The sequence below is a fragment of the Eupeodes corollae genome, chromosome 1 (genome assembly GCF_945859685.1).
Source record: "Eupeodes corollae chromosome 1, idEupCoro1.1, whole genome shotgun sequence".
NCBI classification, from domain to species: domain Eukaryota; kingdom Metazoa; phylum Arthropoda; class Insecta; order Diptera; family Syrphidae; genus Eupeodes; species Eupeodes corollae.
In genome coordinates this window covers 41,347,695-41,363,984 of record NC_079147.1, presented here as the reverse complement: position 1 = coordinate 41,363,984, position 16,290 = coordinate 41,347,695, and the positions used below count along the sequence as shown (strand labels likewise).

At 31.0% G+C, this 16,290-nt stretch overlaps 1 protein-coding gene across 1 annotated transcript; it reads right to left on the bottom strand.

Moving 5' to 3' along the window:
• Positions 1–664: 664 nt before the first annotated feature.
• LOC129943294 (uncharacterized) lies at positions 665–8,858 on the bottom strand. Its single transcript, XM_056052616.1, has 4 exons — positions 8,701–8,858; positions 8,438–8,589; positions 938–1,137; positions 665–860 (listed from the first exon to the last, which is right to left on the bottom strand). The coding sequence occupies exons 1-4, from the start codon at positions 8,856–8,858 to the stop codon at positions 717–719; spliced, it is 654 nt and encodes a 217-aa protein (XP_055908591.1). The 3' UTR covers positions 665–716.
• Positions 8,859–16,290: the final 7,432 nt, after the last annotated feature.

The following is a 16,290-nucleotide window of genomic DNA, read 5'->3' as shown; positions in this document are numbered from 1 at the left end:
TTTTCAATTTGACAAATCGGACCTATTACAATAACTTCATATAGAAAGTTAATAAAAAGGCCTTTCTCCTTTTTGTTAATGTTATTACGCACGGGTAGACATCTCCCTAAAAACCTTTGGTTTCTATTCTAGGGACTTTGAACATACTTAACTCGACAATATTTTAATATAGGAAGTTAAAAATTAACCTACAGCTTCATTTTAAATAAAAACAAAAACTTTCGACAAAAAACAGCTTGAACTTTGATAATTAATGGCATAGTTTTCAAATTTCCGTTTTGTTTCTTTCAAATTTAAAACTGAGATTCAAGCTAAGCAGTGTTTATCCTAGCCTTTTCTTACATGAATAATTACACCGGATTTTCAGCCCGCCTCCAAGTTTTATTTTTCAAGTTATATATTCTAAAAATATGCGACTTGTAAAGCGGTTTAGCTCAGCAACCAAAGTTTCTTCACATGTTTAAGCCGTTGTTGTTCGAAAATACAAAAATGATTACAAAAATGTTTGAACAGGTTTTAAGCCTTACCTTACTTAATGTATTTGTTCCATACTATTAAAACTACAAGTCCTTAAATCTTATCTATAAAGTAAATAAATTCATTTCATTTAATTGTATAAAAATATATTTTCAATACCTTATTTATTTATTCGCTGCAACTACAAAATAACTTATTCAAAAACTTCTTTAATTGTTATTTTCTTAAAAATAAATTCCTTAAATTTCTTCAACTCGATTAGTCAAGATGTTTGGTACATTCCGAGGATGTTGAGCATCACCACGATCATAATAGCCATGATGATAACCAAATGGATCATGTGGAACTTGATATAATCCATAATGTACACCACTATTAGCAATCTGTTATTTAAAAAAAAATATTTTAAAAGAACTTTTAATTGAATAATAAGTAAACCATTGTTAATAAAATCATATACCCTTTTTAAGCCATTTATTGATGCTAACAACAAAGCCATTTTAGCCAAAAGCAATGCTTTTCCACTAATAACCGACAAAACCTGAAATCCAACAGGTACCATCACTGCTCCCAAAGCTGTAACTCCAAAGACCATTGCAATCATCATGTTGTTTCGATGACGTCTGTGACGAGGAGTTCCATAGACTTCAGATGATTTGCCTGCAATAAGGTTTTCAAAAACACAAAAGTCTCTTTAGAAAATTATTTAAAACAAAAAAAAATTATCATTGATATGACTTAAAGGGGTATGCTCATTTTCGGCCCGGAGTGTACACCAATGAATTTGGTATCAAATTAAAGGTTGTTCTAAGCCGGATATATATATATTAGGCTTAGAACAACCTTTAATTTGATACCAAATTCATTGGTGTACACTCCGGGCCGTATGTCCCTTATAAAATGAGCAATCCCCTTTTGTATCAGAATTTCTATGTTTTTTCTTTAAATAATCCAGAACAGAATCTCGTAACTAGAACTGTAACGCTTTAATTTGTTGGAATTTATTATAAGAGTTTTTGATTTTTGATATTCATTAAATGTTTTTGAAAAAACGGTTCAGATTTTCTTGTGTTATTTATTTTTTACGATTTTTTGGACTTTGCAAGCTATTATGTTTTTTAATTGAATAAACTTTTTAAGAAATTATTAAGAAAATTGTAAACTAATTTCATAGGAAAAACCAGTCGCCTGGAAGATGAATTAAAAAAGAAAATATATGGTATTAGCCAAACTAAACATTTTTCGACGACAAGAACTGCTATTTAATCCTATTTTAAATTCCTTAAATTAAAGCGAATTGTTAAAAAAAATTCTTTAAAATAAAAAAACTCGATTTATAAATATTTTGCATTGCTTACGAATAAATCCAAAAAATGAGATGGACCATTTTGTATGTTTAGATATCAAATATTTTCAATTTCTCTGTTAGCAATTTTTTGACAAAATACCAGCATTCAAATAAATTAAAGGTTCATACATTTAGTTCAAAGTTGTACGCATTGGGACACAAAATGAGTTATTTATACATTTAATTTTTAAATATTTTAATACTCAAAAAAAAAGATATTATACAAACTTGTAGGTTTGTATATAAAATTTCAATTACACTTAACTGGTTTAGTGATTTACACAAATAATCTTTTTTCTTGCAAAAATTAAATAAAACAAAATGGTTAACATATGTTTAAAAAATTACAAAATTAAAATTTTGTTTAAAAGTTTCTCGGATGCAATACCGAAGCCATGAAATTTAAAAAATTCAAAATCACGTTAAAAGTAACCTAGTATTAGTACTTTTGGACATCGAAGGTAAGTAAGTGGAGTTCCAGAGGGGTCTGTGCTGGAACCTATACTTTTCAACATTTAAGAGTAGGACCAGCAATACTAATCACTAAATTTTCTATATTTTCTTACGTCACAGGCATTTTTTCGTCTAGCCTATTGCCTCAATCTGCTATTAATAGCTTACAATATCACTGAATACCTTACAAAACTATCATTACAGCTAAACTCTGTTGGTATCGTTTGATCTGAAAACTGCAAGTAATAAGAATTTTATACCCGTTCATAAACCGCAAATCAGGTATAGATGGGCTAAATACAATTTTGATATTCAAAACTATTTTCAAGTCTTTACTTACTTTGGTTTGACTGCGATAAAGCTTCATATATAACAAAATATTAAAATGAATGTTTAAGAACTTTCTAAGAAAATTTTCTTGTTCTGATAATGAGCTAATTTTTGTAATATCTTAAATTCAGGGCCAGATGAAGAGGTCCTTACCCCTCGAAGCAATAAAGGAGTGGAGGCTCCTTCACATTAAATTATTTTCAAAATAAAGCAAACCATTTTTTTCACTCGAGTTTTTCAATAAATAATTTATTGTGATTCCTTTAGTATTGAACAAACACTTATAAATATAAACGGAAAAAAAAATTATCTGAAACTAAATTTTAGGGTTAACGAACGGAACCTTTCGAGCTTTTTTCGCCGAAAAATCGTTGATGGTTTCGTTGAAATGGAGTTCTCGGAGCAAATCGCTTTCAATACTCAGGAGAGAAAGCTTCGATAGACGGTGTTATCCCATCGTGGTTCGAACCCTATATTTTATAATCTTTATTTTTAAAAATGAGCGCTCTCCAGTGCAATTTGTTTCCATCAAAACCAAAAACATTCTCAATGCAATTTGTTCCATAGTCCTCTTCCTTTTTGTATGAATCGATCAAAGAAATAAATTGAACCAACTCATTACCAAGACTAGGCTCTAAATCACAAGACCAACGAGGGTCGCTGAGTTTTTTCAAAACTAAAAACTGGCCGCTTTTCTTCTCCGATAATTTCTCAATCAAAATTTAGTGCCATTCTGTACTAGTTGTAAAAAACGTGTACAAAATCAAAGATTTAAACAGCCGATATACAAGAGTTAGCAACTACCTTTTGCACTAAATTCAGAGAATGACCACAACAAGGTACGAACGTCGATAAATGATTTTTCTCCAAAATAAGAGCCTGCATCCTCTAGTATTTGCCACTCATTTTTGCAGTATTGTCATATGATTGGCCACGGAAGTCCATGATGTCTATTTGATGTTTCCCTAAAAATTTGAGCAGAACGGTTGCTGTGGCTTCGACAGTAGTATGACTGCAGTTTGGTAAAAAGAATAGAAACCTTTATTTAAGCGTCGATCCTTCCATATATCGAACAAGTATAGTTAGTTGATCAATGTGAGCTTCGTCGAAAGTAGAGTCCACTGATACGGAATAATATTTCGATTTTTAAATTCTGGATACTATTTCAGTTAGTACGTTATCACCCATAGAACCGATCAGTTCTTCCCAAATCGTGGACGAAAGGTAACTGACATGACCACTCCATTTGTTTGCATGCTCTTTCAAATGGGTTGCCAGAATTAGTTCATACTCGGCTAGCAATTCAAAAAATTCCCAGGAAATTTAAATATCTTGGTGAGCCAACAATTTCATTGTTACCTCGAAAGGCTAATTCGCGCTCAGCAATGAACTCAGGATTCTCAGGATTTCTCGCCTATACTCGATTTGTTGAGCCTCTTGTATCGCTAGCTCTTGATCGATGCGTCCTGTGACTTTTCCCCGCTGCATTAAAATCATTACTGATTCCAAATGAGTTTTCAAAATCTCATGTTCATAGGGACGATTCCAGTCACTGAAACCTTCTCCACTGAATTTGTTGTTTTTAGGGGATATCAATTTGCATGCATAACAATATATTTTCCCCGTAGTTGGAGAAAAGCAAAGCCAGAATCAATTGACGGTCTCTTGATTTTTATTGCGGCGTGTAAACATGTTCTTCGTAAATTTCCGAACTAAGTTTATATCTCGCCGCTGATCTTGATGAACTGAATTTTGCAGAGATACTTGATCACAATTTAGAAGTTCTAGGGAACTTATTTTAGTAAAATATTTGATCATTTCCTTTGTTATATAAGTATTAGCTGGCCAAAGACCGATGTCATTTTTGAGACCACAAGCTTTTGCTTTCGATGCTACCTCTTGGGTCTGATATTCGCTTATGGAAAATTGCCGGATGAAACCTCAACCTCATTATGACTTTGAATACTATCGACGGCAAATCCATCTACGGCATCTATTTTTGAATCTCCTGCTGTTTTGTTAGGATCTTGAAGGATTTCTTTTTTGCTTGACGACGTACATTAGATGTTTTGTTTATATCGCATTTGGTTTAATGTGTAGTTTTTAGAAGAAGACAACAATCCGGTATTCAGGCAGATCTTGAAACCCTCGGCAAAAAAGAGACAATCAAAATTAGTAGATTTGGCTTGAATATTATTCTCAAATATAAGAAAAAGCAAAAATCCTAAATGGCTACCTTATGGAACGCCTGATGGGACATAAATATCAAACCATTTTAAAAGAGACGAACTCATACTTAAATAAAGCAATTGTAGTTGTTACTGACTCTGTCAAATTCTTTCGCAAAGTCAGTAAAACTTATATCTTTTTGTAACACTTTTTAAATATTATGTATGGTTGCAGTAGATCTACCTACTAGAAGAATTTGTTGGAAAACTGAAATCTTTTCTTCGATTAAGAACGAAATTTTGTTATACATCACTTTTTCAAATAGTTTTGTATAGCAGATAGCTTGCAGATTGTTCTATAGTTTATTAACTCTTGCTTTGAACCTGATTAAAAAAAAAAAAAAAAACGGAAGTAAAATGAAATTTTAAAAATTGTCCTGTAGCAAGAAAATATTCAAGATGTTTGTAAAGGTTTGAGCTAATTTAATTCCACATTTTCTTAGTTGTAAAGGTGAAATTTTGTCCGGTCCATTACTCTTTATCAGAATGTCTATGTTCTTTCTTTAAATAATCCAAAGCAGAATCTCGTAACTAGAACTGTAACGCTTTAATTTGTTGGGATTTATTATAAAAGTTTTTGAATTTTGATATTCATTAAATATTTTTGATAAAACGGTTCAGATTTTCTTGTGTTATTGATTTTTTACGATTTTTTGGACTTTGAAAGCTATTATGTTTTTTAATTGAATAAACTTTTTAAGAAATTATTAAAAAAATATATTTCAAACTAATTTCATAGGAAAAACCAGTCGCTTGGAAGATGGATTAAAAAAGAAAATATATAAAATAAAAAAACTCGATTTATAAATATTTTGCATTGCTTAAATCCAAAAAATGAGATGGACCATTTTGTATGTTCAGATATCAAATATTTTCAATTTCTCTATTAGGAATTTTTTGACATTTTTGTATAGCAGATAGCTTGCAGATTGGTCTATAGTTTATTAACTCTTGCTTTGAACCTGATTAAAAAAAAAAAAAAAAAACGGAAATAAAATTAAATTTTTAAAAATTGTCCTGTAGCAAGAAAATATTAAAGATGTTTGTAAAGGTTTGAGCTAATTTAATTCCACATTTTCTTAGTAGTAAAGGTGAAATTTTGTCCGGTCCATTACTTATATTTCAATCTTAATTCAATAAAGCATTCTATACTTTATTTTGACATAAAACAAATGCCAACGCATCTGCTTAAGCCTGAAAAATCTTGTCATGTAGAACGGTTTCTCATATCTTGCAAATTTCAAAATCTTCACTAGTAGTCGTGCCTTGATACTTCGGAAGTCCTTATCCCCTGTGTTGAGTTTGATTTGGAAATTTTTAAAACTACATTTTTTAAAAAAGCGATAATGATCGGTGATTTTGTACCTTAAACTGAAAGCTGACCAGTCTCCCCAATTGAAGTTCACTACTCAACTACTACTTCTATTGGGGTTTTAAAGCTTTGAGATTTAAAGGCGCGTTATATCTTCAACTGGTTATGATTCTTAATTTTGAAGATAACAATTTAAGGAGCTTATCATACGCTGTCCCAACAATCTGAGTGTAATTTCGCTTGCAAAACAATTTAGTGGACTAAAAGTTAATGACAAAAATTCAATAATGAAAACAAGGACAAATTACTAGAGAAAAACGGAGTGTTGGGAAACACCAGAGTTTATTTTGTGGATTTCAAATTTGGAATCTTTTTATTTTTCTTCAAAATATCAATTATTTTTTAAATAATTTTATAAAACCAAATTGCTTCTGGCTTAACACTTTGTGATATTAAACATTCAATCTCTAAATCAAAAAAATATGTTTATGTTAAAAAAATTCTTTAACTAGATTTTACTTAAAACTTATAAAACAAGTTTGAAAATTACGTTCCAGTTTTTTAAAAGTAAACAAGAAATTCATTGTATATTTCTAAAATAATTTTCTTTAAATGTTTTTCATTATAGAGTTTTCAATAAGGGTGGGTAGATGTTGAAAAAATTATTTTAAAATAACTTTTTTCTTTGAAAGGCTCATATATGCCATTAAGAGTGATTTATGACTTCATTAAAATACCGACTGAATTTGAGTGATGGCCTGTGTTATGTTCACCGTTAGGTCATCGGTTGATTATGGTTTATTTGCAAAGACCTGCAACTTTAATAAGCCCCACAAGAAAACGTCTAGCCGGGTCAAATCGCCTGACCTTGGTGGCTAAATCACATCACTTGTGCGAGAGATAACCTTAACATCAAATCGTTAATGCAAAATGTCAATTGTAGCGTTTGCTGTGTGGCACGTAGCGCCGTTCTGCTGCAACCAATTGTTTTCCATATCCATATGGTTTAATTTAGGCCATAAGAAATTAGTTATCATCGTTATGTAGTGCTCTCTCTCGACGGTGACCGTCTCAATAATTGCGTCTTCAAAAAAGTACGGACCAATTACGCTGCTCGCCGCCGCCGCACCGGTCCAAAATACACACCAAACGGTAAATTTTTGAGGACGTATTATCAACTTGTGAACCTCGCATGGGTTGCTGTCGTCCACATACAGCAAATTTTGTTTGTTAACACAGCCTTTCATCCAAAAATGCGCCTAGTCACTAAAGATGATTTTTTGGCCAAAAGGGGGTCCTTTTCCCAACGATTGGAAGTCCAGCCAGCGTACAAGCGAAGTTGTCTATGGTCATAAACTTTAAGCTCCTGGTTCACCTGGATCTTCTATGAGGACCCAAGCCCCGACTCAAAATTTGTCAAGTTGAAGTGTTCGAAAGACCGAGATCTTGCGCACGGCGAGAAATAGACTTCCTCTGGTTCTGCCGTACACTTTCACGGACCGCGGCGATGTTCTCGTCCGATCTTGTCTTTCTTGAACGTACAGGTGTTGGCTAATTGTTTACTGAACCGGTCGTCTAAAATTTTAACAAGCACTCATTTTGATAATAAAGTTTTATCATTTCAACTTGCTGTTCAAACATGTAACTTGTATTGATGATTTGTCATAAGCAAGTTGTTAATGCACAAAAGATTTGACAGCTGATGTAAGCAAGACAAAATGGCCTCCACGGGGCCCAAAAATCTATCCGTGTCAATTGAAAAACCTCTCTCCATTTTTTAGTAATTTAGATTTAAACCATACTGATAATTTGGTTTTCTACAAATAAACTTTAACCTTTATTGAATTTCTGCAAAGTATAATAAAAAGACAAAAAGAATTCCAGTTCAATGAGCATGCCGGAAGTTATGACAAAAAGAATGTAATCAATTTGATTAAAATATGGAATCGTTTTTAGCTCGAAAATTAAATTTCCCTCTGTACCAAACTCTTATTTTTATTGCATTCAAGATAAAATTATGTTATTTTATAATCAACCTTCAACAAAGACGAATTTGTTTCTGAAGCTTTGTGAATAGCAAGAAAATGAAAACATTAAATTCACTTACAAATGTCGTAATGTTATAAGAAGACGAAATTTCTTAGATCTCATTTTTCACTATAAGAAAATCCTCAAAAAAAAAGTAAACTATGCATAGATACCAAAGTCGAACAAAAGTAAATATTGAATTTCCACCTAAACGCCTTCAATTGGACCTTCATATATGTATATACCAATTAACTTACTCACCTTTACCATCTAGCTCAAATCCATCAACGATTTCCTTAAAGCTCACTTGCAAGGCATGCGTTTGTAGGACTCTAGCCATTCTTTCGGAAATTTGATCCAGAAACACAAAACTCTCGGAATCCCTTTGAAAGGTAGCTCCAGTATCGGTATCACTGTTTGTATATGAAAATGTACGTTGTAAGGTTAAAGGACAGAACCAAAAACAATAAGACACACACTCAAAAAAAAAAAAATGAATTAATCCTTCGTAAAAGCAAACTCACCTTGGATCATCAGTCGTCCTTTCATCTACGTAATCGGCTACATGCACTAATCGAATCCCCCGCCATATGGGAATCACATTTGACGACATCATCTCGTCAAATAACTTCAGTGATGTGACTTTGAGGCAATTCCATGTTGGGCGATTGGTTTTCTGCATAGAGAAAAGAGGAATTAGCTTTAAAGGGTTTTTTGTCCGTCTATTTTGGCCTTGAAAACCAAATAAGAGTATTTAGCCGGTATGCAACTTAATGAGTTTTACGTAACCTTAAAGGTTCGATTAGGTTAGGGTTGTTTGAGTAAGGAATAATACGGAACACGGGCTTAAGGGAGGAAGCTAAAAAACGTGAATTGAAACGACAAGGTTCATATATGACGCGAATAAAATCAATATTGGAAAAAATATGATTTTGTTTTTTGTAATATTCTTTCAAGGACACTCGCCTGAACTCTGACGGACGATGACGGTCACCAAATTGTTTTATCGGTGGGTGGTCGGAGTTTATTGTGATGTTTTGCTTGTTTGAAATACATGCAATAACAATCACGTTGGGTTTTTTTTGTTTTTGGATACATTTTATTACATCATGGGAATATAATTTATGTAATCTCAATATATTAATGTACCTTGGTATACATATGAACTTTTAAAGCCGTTTGGATCAAAAGATTAAAAACGAACGACAGAAAAAACTGTTCGACATTTTACATGGAACTGATGGGATTATTACTATTTCCGGATGTAATGGGAAATATAAAAAAATGTTATGGAAATCTATACAGTTCCAAGAAGACTTTGAACGGATGTCAACTAAAGGATTTTAACCTCTGTAATTAGATTTCGAGTAAACAAAAAATTTGATTGGTGTCCCCAGTTAAATAAGTCCTTCAATATGGTCACGTTCCCAATAAAAGTGGACTATATGGTTATATATATTAAATATTTGTTACCTTTGAATTTAAAACAGAAGCATGGCTCAATTTGGCACTTTAAAAAAGCAAGTATTTTAAATTTCAATGCAATTTTCTAACAATCGCTTTAATCGACACAAAATTTGAGTACTCGAGAAGTTGAGAAAAATCCGACTTAAACCATTACATATTTGGGTGCAAATGATACCTGGCTATGTTTAATGCATAATCAAATCAACACAAGTACAAGGCGTGAGTTTCGTTTTATTTAAAAATATTACGATTTTTTGGGGACACTGTGGCGTATACGTATTTTTTGGTATTTAATTCAATTTGTAAGAATAATGGGTGCAATTGTCTTAGATCGATGTTTTACTTTAATGGCTTTATAAATACAAAATTGAAAGGTTTAAATGTATGCAACAATTTCGTATGGGCATAACGTTTGACGGTGTACAGGAATGAAATTATGAAGCAACTTAAAAGGAAAAGGTAATGTACGTATAAGGTTTAATTTAAGTCATAAATGTTGTAAGCCTTTTATTCAAAACAGATTTTTCTTTCATTCTTGAGTATAAGAAAACATGGGCTACAAATAAACGTTTATTTTGAGTTTGGTCAGGATTACATAAAACGTTCACCGTTTCAAGGAAAGACATTTCACATATTTTATGTAAAAGGTGATACAAATATCAAGCTTCAATGCAGTTTGTGTTTTGGACTCGAAAAGTACTGTTTTGAATGCATTTTTAATTAATAGTAGGCCAGGTATTTTTTCATTGCAGAGGCTTCATAATCTAAATTAAAAATAAAATGCACGACTGGGTCGCACGAACTTGCTCCTGTATGCAAAGAGTCTGTTTAAAAAAGTACTTATATGAGATTTAAAAATATATGTACCTGTAAAATAAGTTTGGCTTCAAAGATATAAATGCCATTTGAATTGTCAAAAAAACCGCACGATCTTTGTATATATGAAAACCATAGTACTCTCATGAGCATAAACTTTTAGGGCGGCCAGATGCCGAGTCATCGGCGGCGTGGCGTTAGTATCGAAAGTGGAGAAATTCAGCGGGAGCGAGAGAAAAATATTATTCCCATTCCCATAAGCAGCCAGCAGAATAAGGGAGATAATTAATTTTCGACGCAAAAAGTCAACACAATTTCCTTCATTTTATTTGAGTCTATGCTCGTATATGTTTTCACATAAAGAGCTTCCATATGAAGGTTGAAGAATTTGTTTTTGTTTTATTTATATCAATGCACTTTATATAAAAAACAAAATGGCTTAATATTGTATCTAATAAGGGGATGAAACAAACTTTTGCATGCTAACGTCAGCTGTTTAGGATCTTTTACGGATATTTGTTTTTATTTACATTCGTAAGTCTGCATTTACTTGGGTACGATCTTTGTACATGAACAATGGTTTCTATTATGTATAAAGCTACGATCCAATTCATATAGATTGAACTTGTTCCTTCAAAGCTTTTTACCTTTAGATAGCTTTATTGTAATTTCATATTAGAAGAACCAGGACGGAAAATAAAGAAGATAAGAAAGAGGCAGACCATGAATGTTTAAATTGTAAGGCGATCGCCTATTGGTTGTGTAGTTAGGTAGCAGGTAGATGTCTAAAACTACCATAGAATAGTTCACTTGGCGTGCTTAGCTTTATGCAGATAGATAGATAAGGACATGTTTATGATGATAATGAAGGAATGTTATTGGTGGCTAGAAGGAACATACTACATTCCTTCTTAAGTTTTCAGCGCAAACATGGAGTTATTACGTTCAGTCTATTTTTTTCACTAAAGTTTTAAAAAACAAGCATACGAACAAGTACAAGAAATTGCTGTTCATGTGTTGTTTACAGTCAGGCTCTTGTGCGTTTTGGATTTTAGTTAAGAAGTGACACTTAAGCAGTAGTTGTAGAAGTTGTACGTAATACCTTTATAAAGAGGTACAATGTGTATGCGTTGAAAAAGTGATTCTAATAGAAAATACATATACTCTTTCTGGCCCGTTTCTTTAACTTTTACTAAGTATTTATTCTTTTATATAGGCGAAGGCAAGTAAATCATGTGTGAAAGAACCTTTTTCGTAAAGAATAATATTTTAAAATCACATAAACAAAGTTACCAAGATAATACTTCTTGATAGACTCTTTAAAATAGATTGTTGATTAAATATATCATATAAATGTGTACCAAATGCATTAATTTGGATGAAAGATAGGAATGTAATTACAATTTTGTCAAAATATTGCGCTCTTTCGGGCTCATGCACAGTTAAAATAATTTAAAAAATAATATTTTAAGATTCAAAATTTTACCTGAAAAAGAGGTTTGTCTTCAAAAATTTGAATGGCATTTTATAAATCAAAAAACCGTTGATTTTTCAAATTTTTATTTTGAAAATCGTTAGAGCGGTTTTTTTTTAAATTAATTTTTTATATATAAAATTTTCCAATTTTGTTCTAAAAATATTTTTGGAACGCAGTTGTTAAGTGATTGTAAATATACGTCTTAAGTTTAAATTTCGTAAAAAATTGTTGACCCGTTTTTGAGATATAAAGTTTTTAAAAATAAAAATTCAATATTTTTTAAAAAACCCAAACAATTAAAAATTGCATTTTTGTTAATCAAATATTGTTAAGGCTATATAGAAGCTTACTCAGAAAAAAAATTATTAAAATCAGTTCATAAGTTGCTGAGAAAATTAAAAAACAAAATAACGGTTCTATGAGCGGTACCTTTCCTAAGCAATACAAAAATATGGTTTTCATATAAAAAGAAGCCAAGTTAAAAAATAAAATATTAAAGAAAATTTTTAAAAAATCTATCGGTTTGTTTTTGAGAAAATTCGAATTTTCGGTTTTTGACCAAAAAAATTGTATGGGGGCCACTGTTAGTTTTGATCTTAAAAATAAAATGAAAAAAATGCCTAACGCGAATCTGCTTAAAACCTTAACTTCCAAGTTTGAACTCAATTGACCCAATGGTTTAGGCTGTGGGAGCGTGGACAGACAGACAAAACCGACCGGACGGAATCGCGGGACCCACTTTTTTCGACTTCTCTACCAACGTAATATCATGTTTGATTAAAATCTCGAGTTCGAAATTTTGCACGAATGCAAAACTTGCCATATAGTTCCTATATGTCGCAAGTAAAAAAGAGGTTTTCGTATTGGGTTTAGTTGTCAGTTGAATTATTCTTAAAAAATTTAAAATTACCAAAAATATTTTTCATATCAAGAAATAGTTTCGTTTGAAAATCTAGTTTTGTTAAATAGATTTTTAGTCGAAAACATATTTTTACCAATTTTAGTAGCATTTGTTAATTTTTTATAAATTGTATAAATGCAATTAATTCGAGAGATATCAAAGATTGTAGATTTTATTTTTTTTATGAAAAAACGGACTGTTGAATTTAAAAAAAAAAAAACTACTGAATATCGAAACAATATTTTAGGTGAAATAAAAAAAAAAACAGTTTGAAAACAATATTTTTAATATTTGAGTTATTTGAGCTATTTGAGTTGAAAGTAAATTCTTACCAAGTTTTAGTATTAGGTTTTTATTTTTTGTAAAAAAACTGTCGATTTGATTTTTCTTAAAATTTTACTAAATGCTGACTATAATATTTCTTAAAAGATAAAAGTAGTTTAAAGCCAATATCTTAAAGTTTTGAAAAGATAATTGAGTAGAAAATCATTTTTTACCTGCTTTTATTAATTTTTTCGTTTAGGTTTTTATTTTTTGTAAAAAAAACTGCCAATTGGATTTTTCTCAAAATTTTTCAGAATGTTGGAAACAATATTTCTTATAAGTTTTAATTAGTTTGAAGTCATAATCTCAAGGTTTTGAAAAGATATTTGAGTCGAAATTTAATTTTTACCAACTTTGAGTAATGTTTTTTTTTAGGTTTGTTTTTATTTCTTATAAAAGAAACTGTCAATTGGATTTTTGTCAAAGTTTTACCAGATATTAAAAATGTTATTTTTCGTTGCACAAAATTGTTTTGGAGATGAAATCATTTTTAACTCGTAAAATTTTCGAGGTAACAAATTTTGTTCAGTTTTTTCAATGTATAAAAATCCGTTAATTGGACTTTTTTTCCAAAAATATACTGGTTTGGTATCACGTAACAATATATAATACACAAATAAATTCAAGTCTCAAGCGTTATTGGCTCGTGAGATATATAGGGTTAACTAAAATGTTCACCTTTTTTTAAACTGCTGTCTGCATCTTTATTATCTGTATAACAACATTTATTTGAAGTCAATATCTCTTCTGATTCTTAAGCTTTGGACGACAAAAAAAAAGTCGGGAACGTACGTACACACGCACGCGCAGACATCTTTCTAAAATCTTTTATTTAACACTCTAATGACCATGAAACGTCGAGAAATCTAAACATTTTCAATTTGACAAATCGGACCCTCTACAATAACTTTCTATTTTAAGTAAATAAGAAGAACAAATGTAATGAAAAATGTGTTCTTCACTTTTATTATAAAACTTGAATTTCAGAGTACATACGTATATGTTACTTTTTTTAAAATAAAAACTATATTGAGGGTAACCATGAATATCATACAATTTTTTTTGTACACTAACACGCTTTTTCAGTCAACAGATTATTACCAAAATAACTTAAGTATTTATAAAAAAAATAGGTAGCGCATAAGCTCATAGAGAAGCAAGCCATAGCAACTTCCAACTGTCAACCATTCCTGTGTGCTAGTAATGTTTCGACCAAAGTGGACCTACAATTTGTTTGCCAACTCCAAACTGCTAATTTCTCAAATTACTATCCATGACAAGAATAACAAAACTTAACCTAACCGTCATCGCTAGAGGCACAATCTTTCAAAAGTCCATCCAATCAAAATGGGTTTAGTGGTAGATGAGGGCAAAGCCAAATGCATGCTGTCTTAAAAAAAAAAGACTTTGAATGACGACGTCTTAAGCAAAATATCACCTTAGACAGCTATAACTTTGAGGTAGTTAAGGACTTTGGACTAAAAAGGCAATTGAGTAGTAAAGACGTCTCTCACGCATCTAAAATCACCATCTACTCGTATAAGACACTTGTTATCTCAATTCTCATTTAAAGCGCAGGGCCCTGGACTCTGTCAAATAAAGATGAGAGCATCTTAGGATGCTTCGAGAGAAAAAATTCTTTGAGTGATTTTTGGTCCCATTTGCATTCACGAAGTTTGGAGGAGAAAATAAACGACGAACTGTACAGCGACACTGATCTGGTCAATAAACAAACGATCAACGACTTAGATGGTTATCAATCAAATACAATCCTGAGGGACGGTGCAGTAGAGGAAGACCGCGACTCAGTTCGCGCACGCAGGTGGGAGAAGACAGCTAGCTAAGGATCGAGCTGGCTGGAGACGCATGTTGTTTGAGGTCAGTAAGTAAGTAAGTAATATGATAACATAATATATCCCGCCATGAATATGTCGTTCTAGTTCAAGAGATTTAATTCCAAAGAAGAGACATCTTCCTATGTAATCAAAAATCAAGCACAATTTACTTTTGTAGAACGCACAGTTTTTAAAACCACTTTAGACCCTGTCAACCTTGAACGTAGATATAATTTTTTTGTCAAATAACTTTAGAGTGATTGATTTGTCGCTTTCGTCGCGTTGAAATGTCTTATTTAATGATATGAGCAATTGCAAATAAAATTTTAAATTCAATAACGCGGAGATTTCAAGCCAGATGTAACTGTGTCCATCTTTTGGACTTACTTGTTAGTAATCATACACTCAAATTTTATTTTTCGTGAATGTGAAAAATAAAGAAGAAATGAAAGTATTCGACTGATTTTTGATTTTAATATAAGCGTTTCAAAAGTAATTGACCGACAAATACTAAGACGTGAAAACATTTGCACATGTAAATAAAAGTACACCTTTTACAGTGCTGCAATATTCTTTAAAAAAAAAGAGGCTGTGATGCGACCCACACTGATAACTTCCCATCCCGTCTGTCGATTTGTCTGTGAAATAAAATAAGTTTGAATCCATTATTTGTAATTTTTGAAAAGCTATTTGAGTCGAAAGTAAATTTTTAAGAAGTTTTAGTATTGTTTTTTTTTTTGGTAAAAAAACTATCAATTCAATAATTTCTTATAAGATAAAATTAGTTTGAAGATAAAGTTCAAATTTTTGAAAAGATATTTGAGTCGAAAATCATTTTTTACCAACTTTTGTTAATTTATTTTCGGTTTTTAATTTTTTGTAAAAAAACTGTCACTTCGATTTTTTTCAAAATTTTAATGAATGTTCACAACAAGATTTTTTGAAAGATAGAAGTAAATTAAAGCCAATATCTTAAAGTTTTGAAAAGGTATTTGAGTCGAAATTCAATTTTTACCAACTTTTGTTAATTTTTTTTTTAGCTTTTTATTTTTTGTTAAAAAAACTGTTAATTCGATTTTTCTCAACATTTTTCAGAATGTTGCAAACAATATTTTTTTTAAGATAAAATAAGTTTGAAGCCTAAATTTCAAGTTTTTGAAAAGATATTTGAATCGATATTCAATTTTTACCAACTTTGAGTAATGTTTTTTTAGATTTTTAGTTTTTGTAAAAAAAACCGTCAATTCGATTTTTCTCAAAATTGTATCAGATGTCAAAAGCATTATTCTTCGTT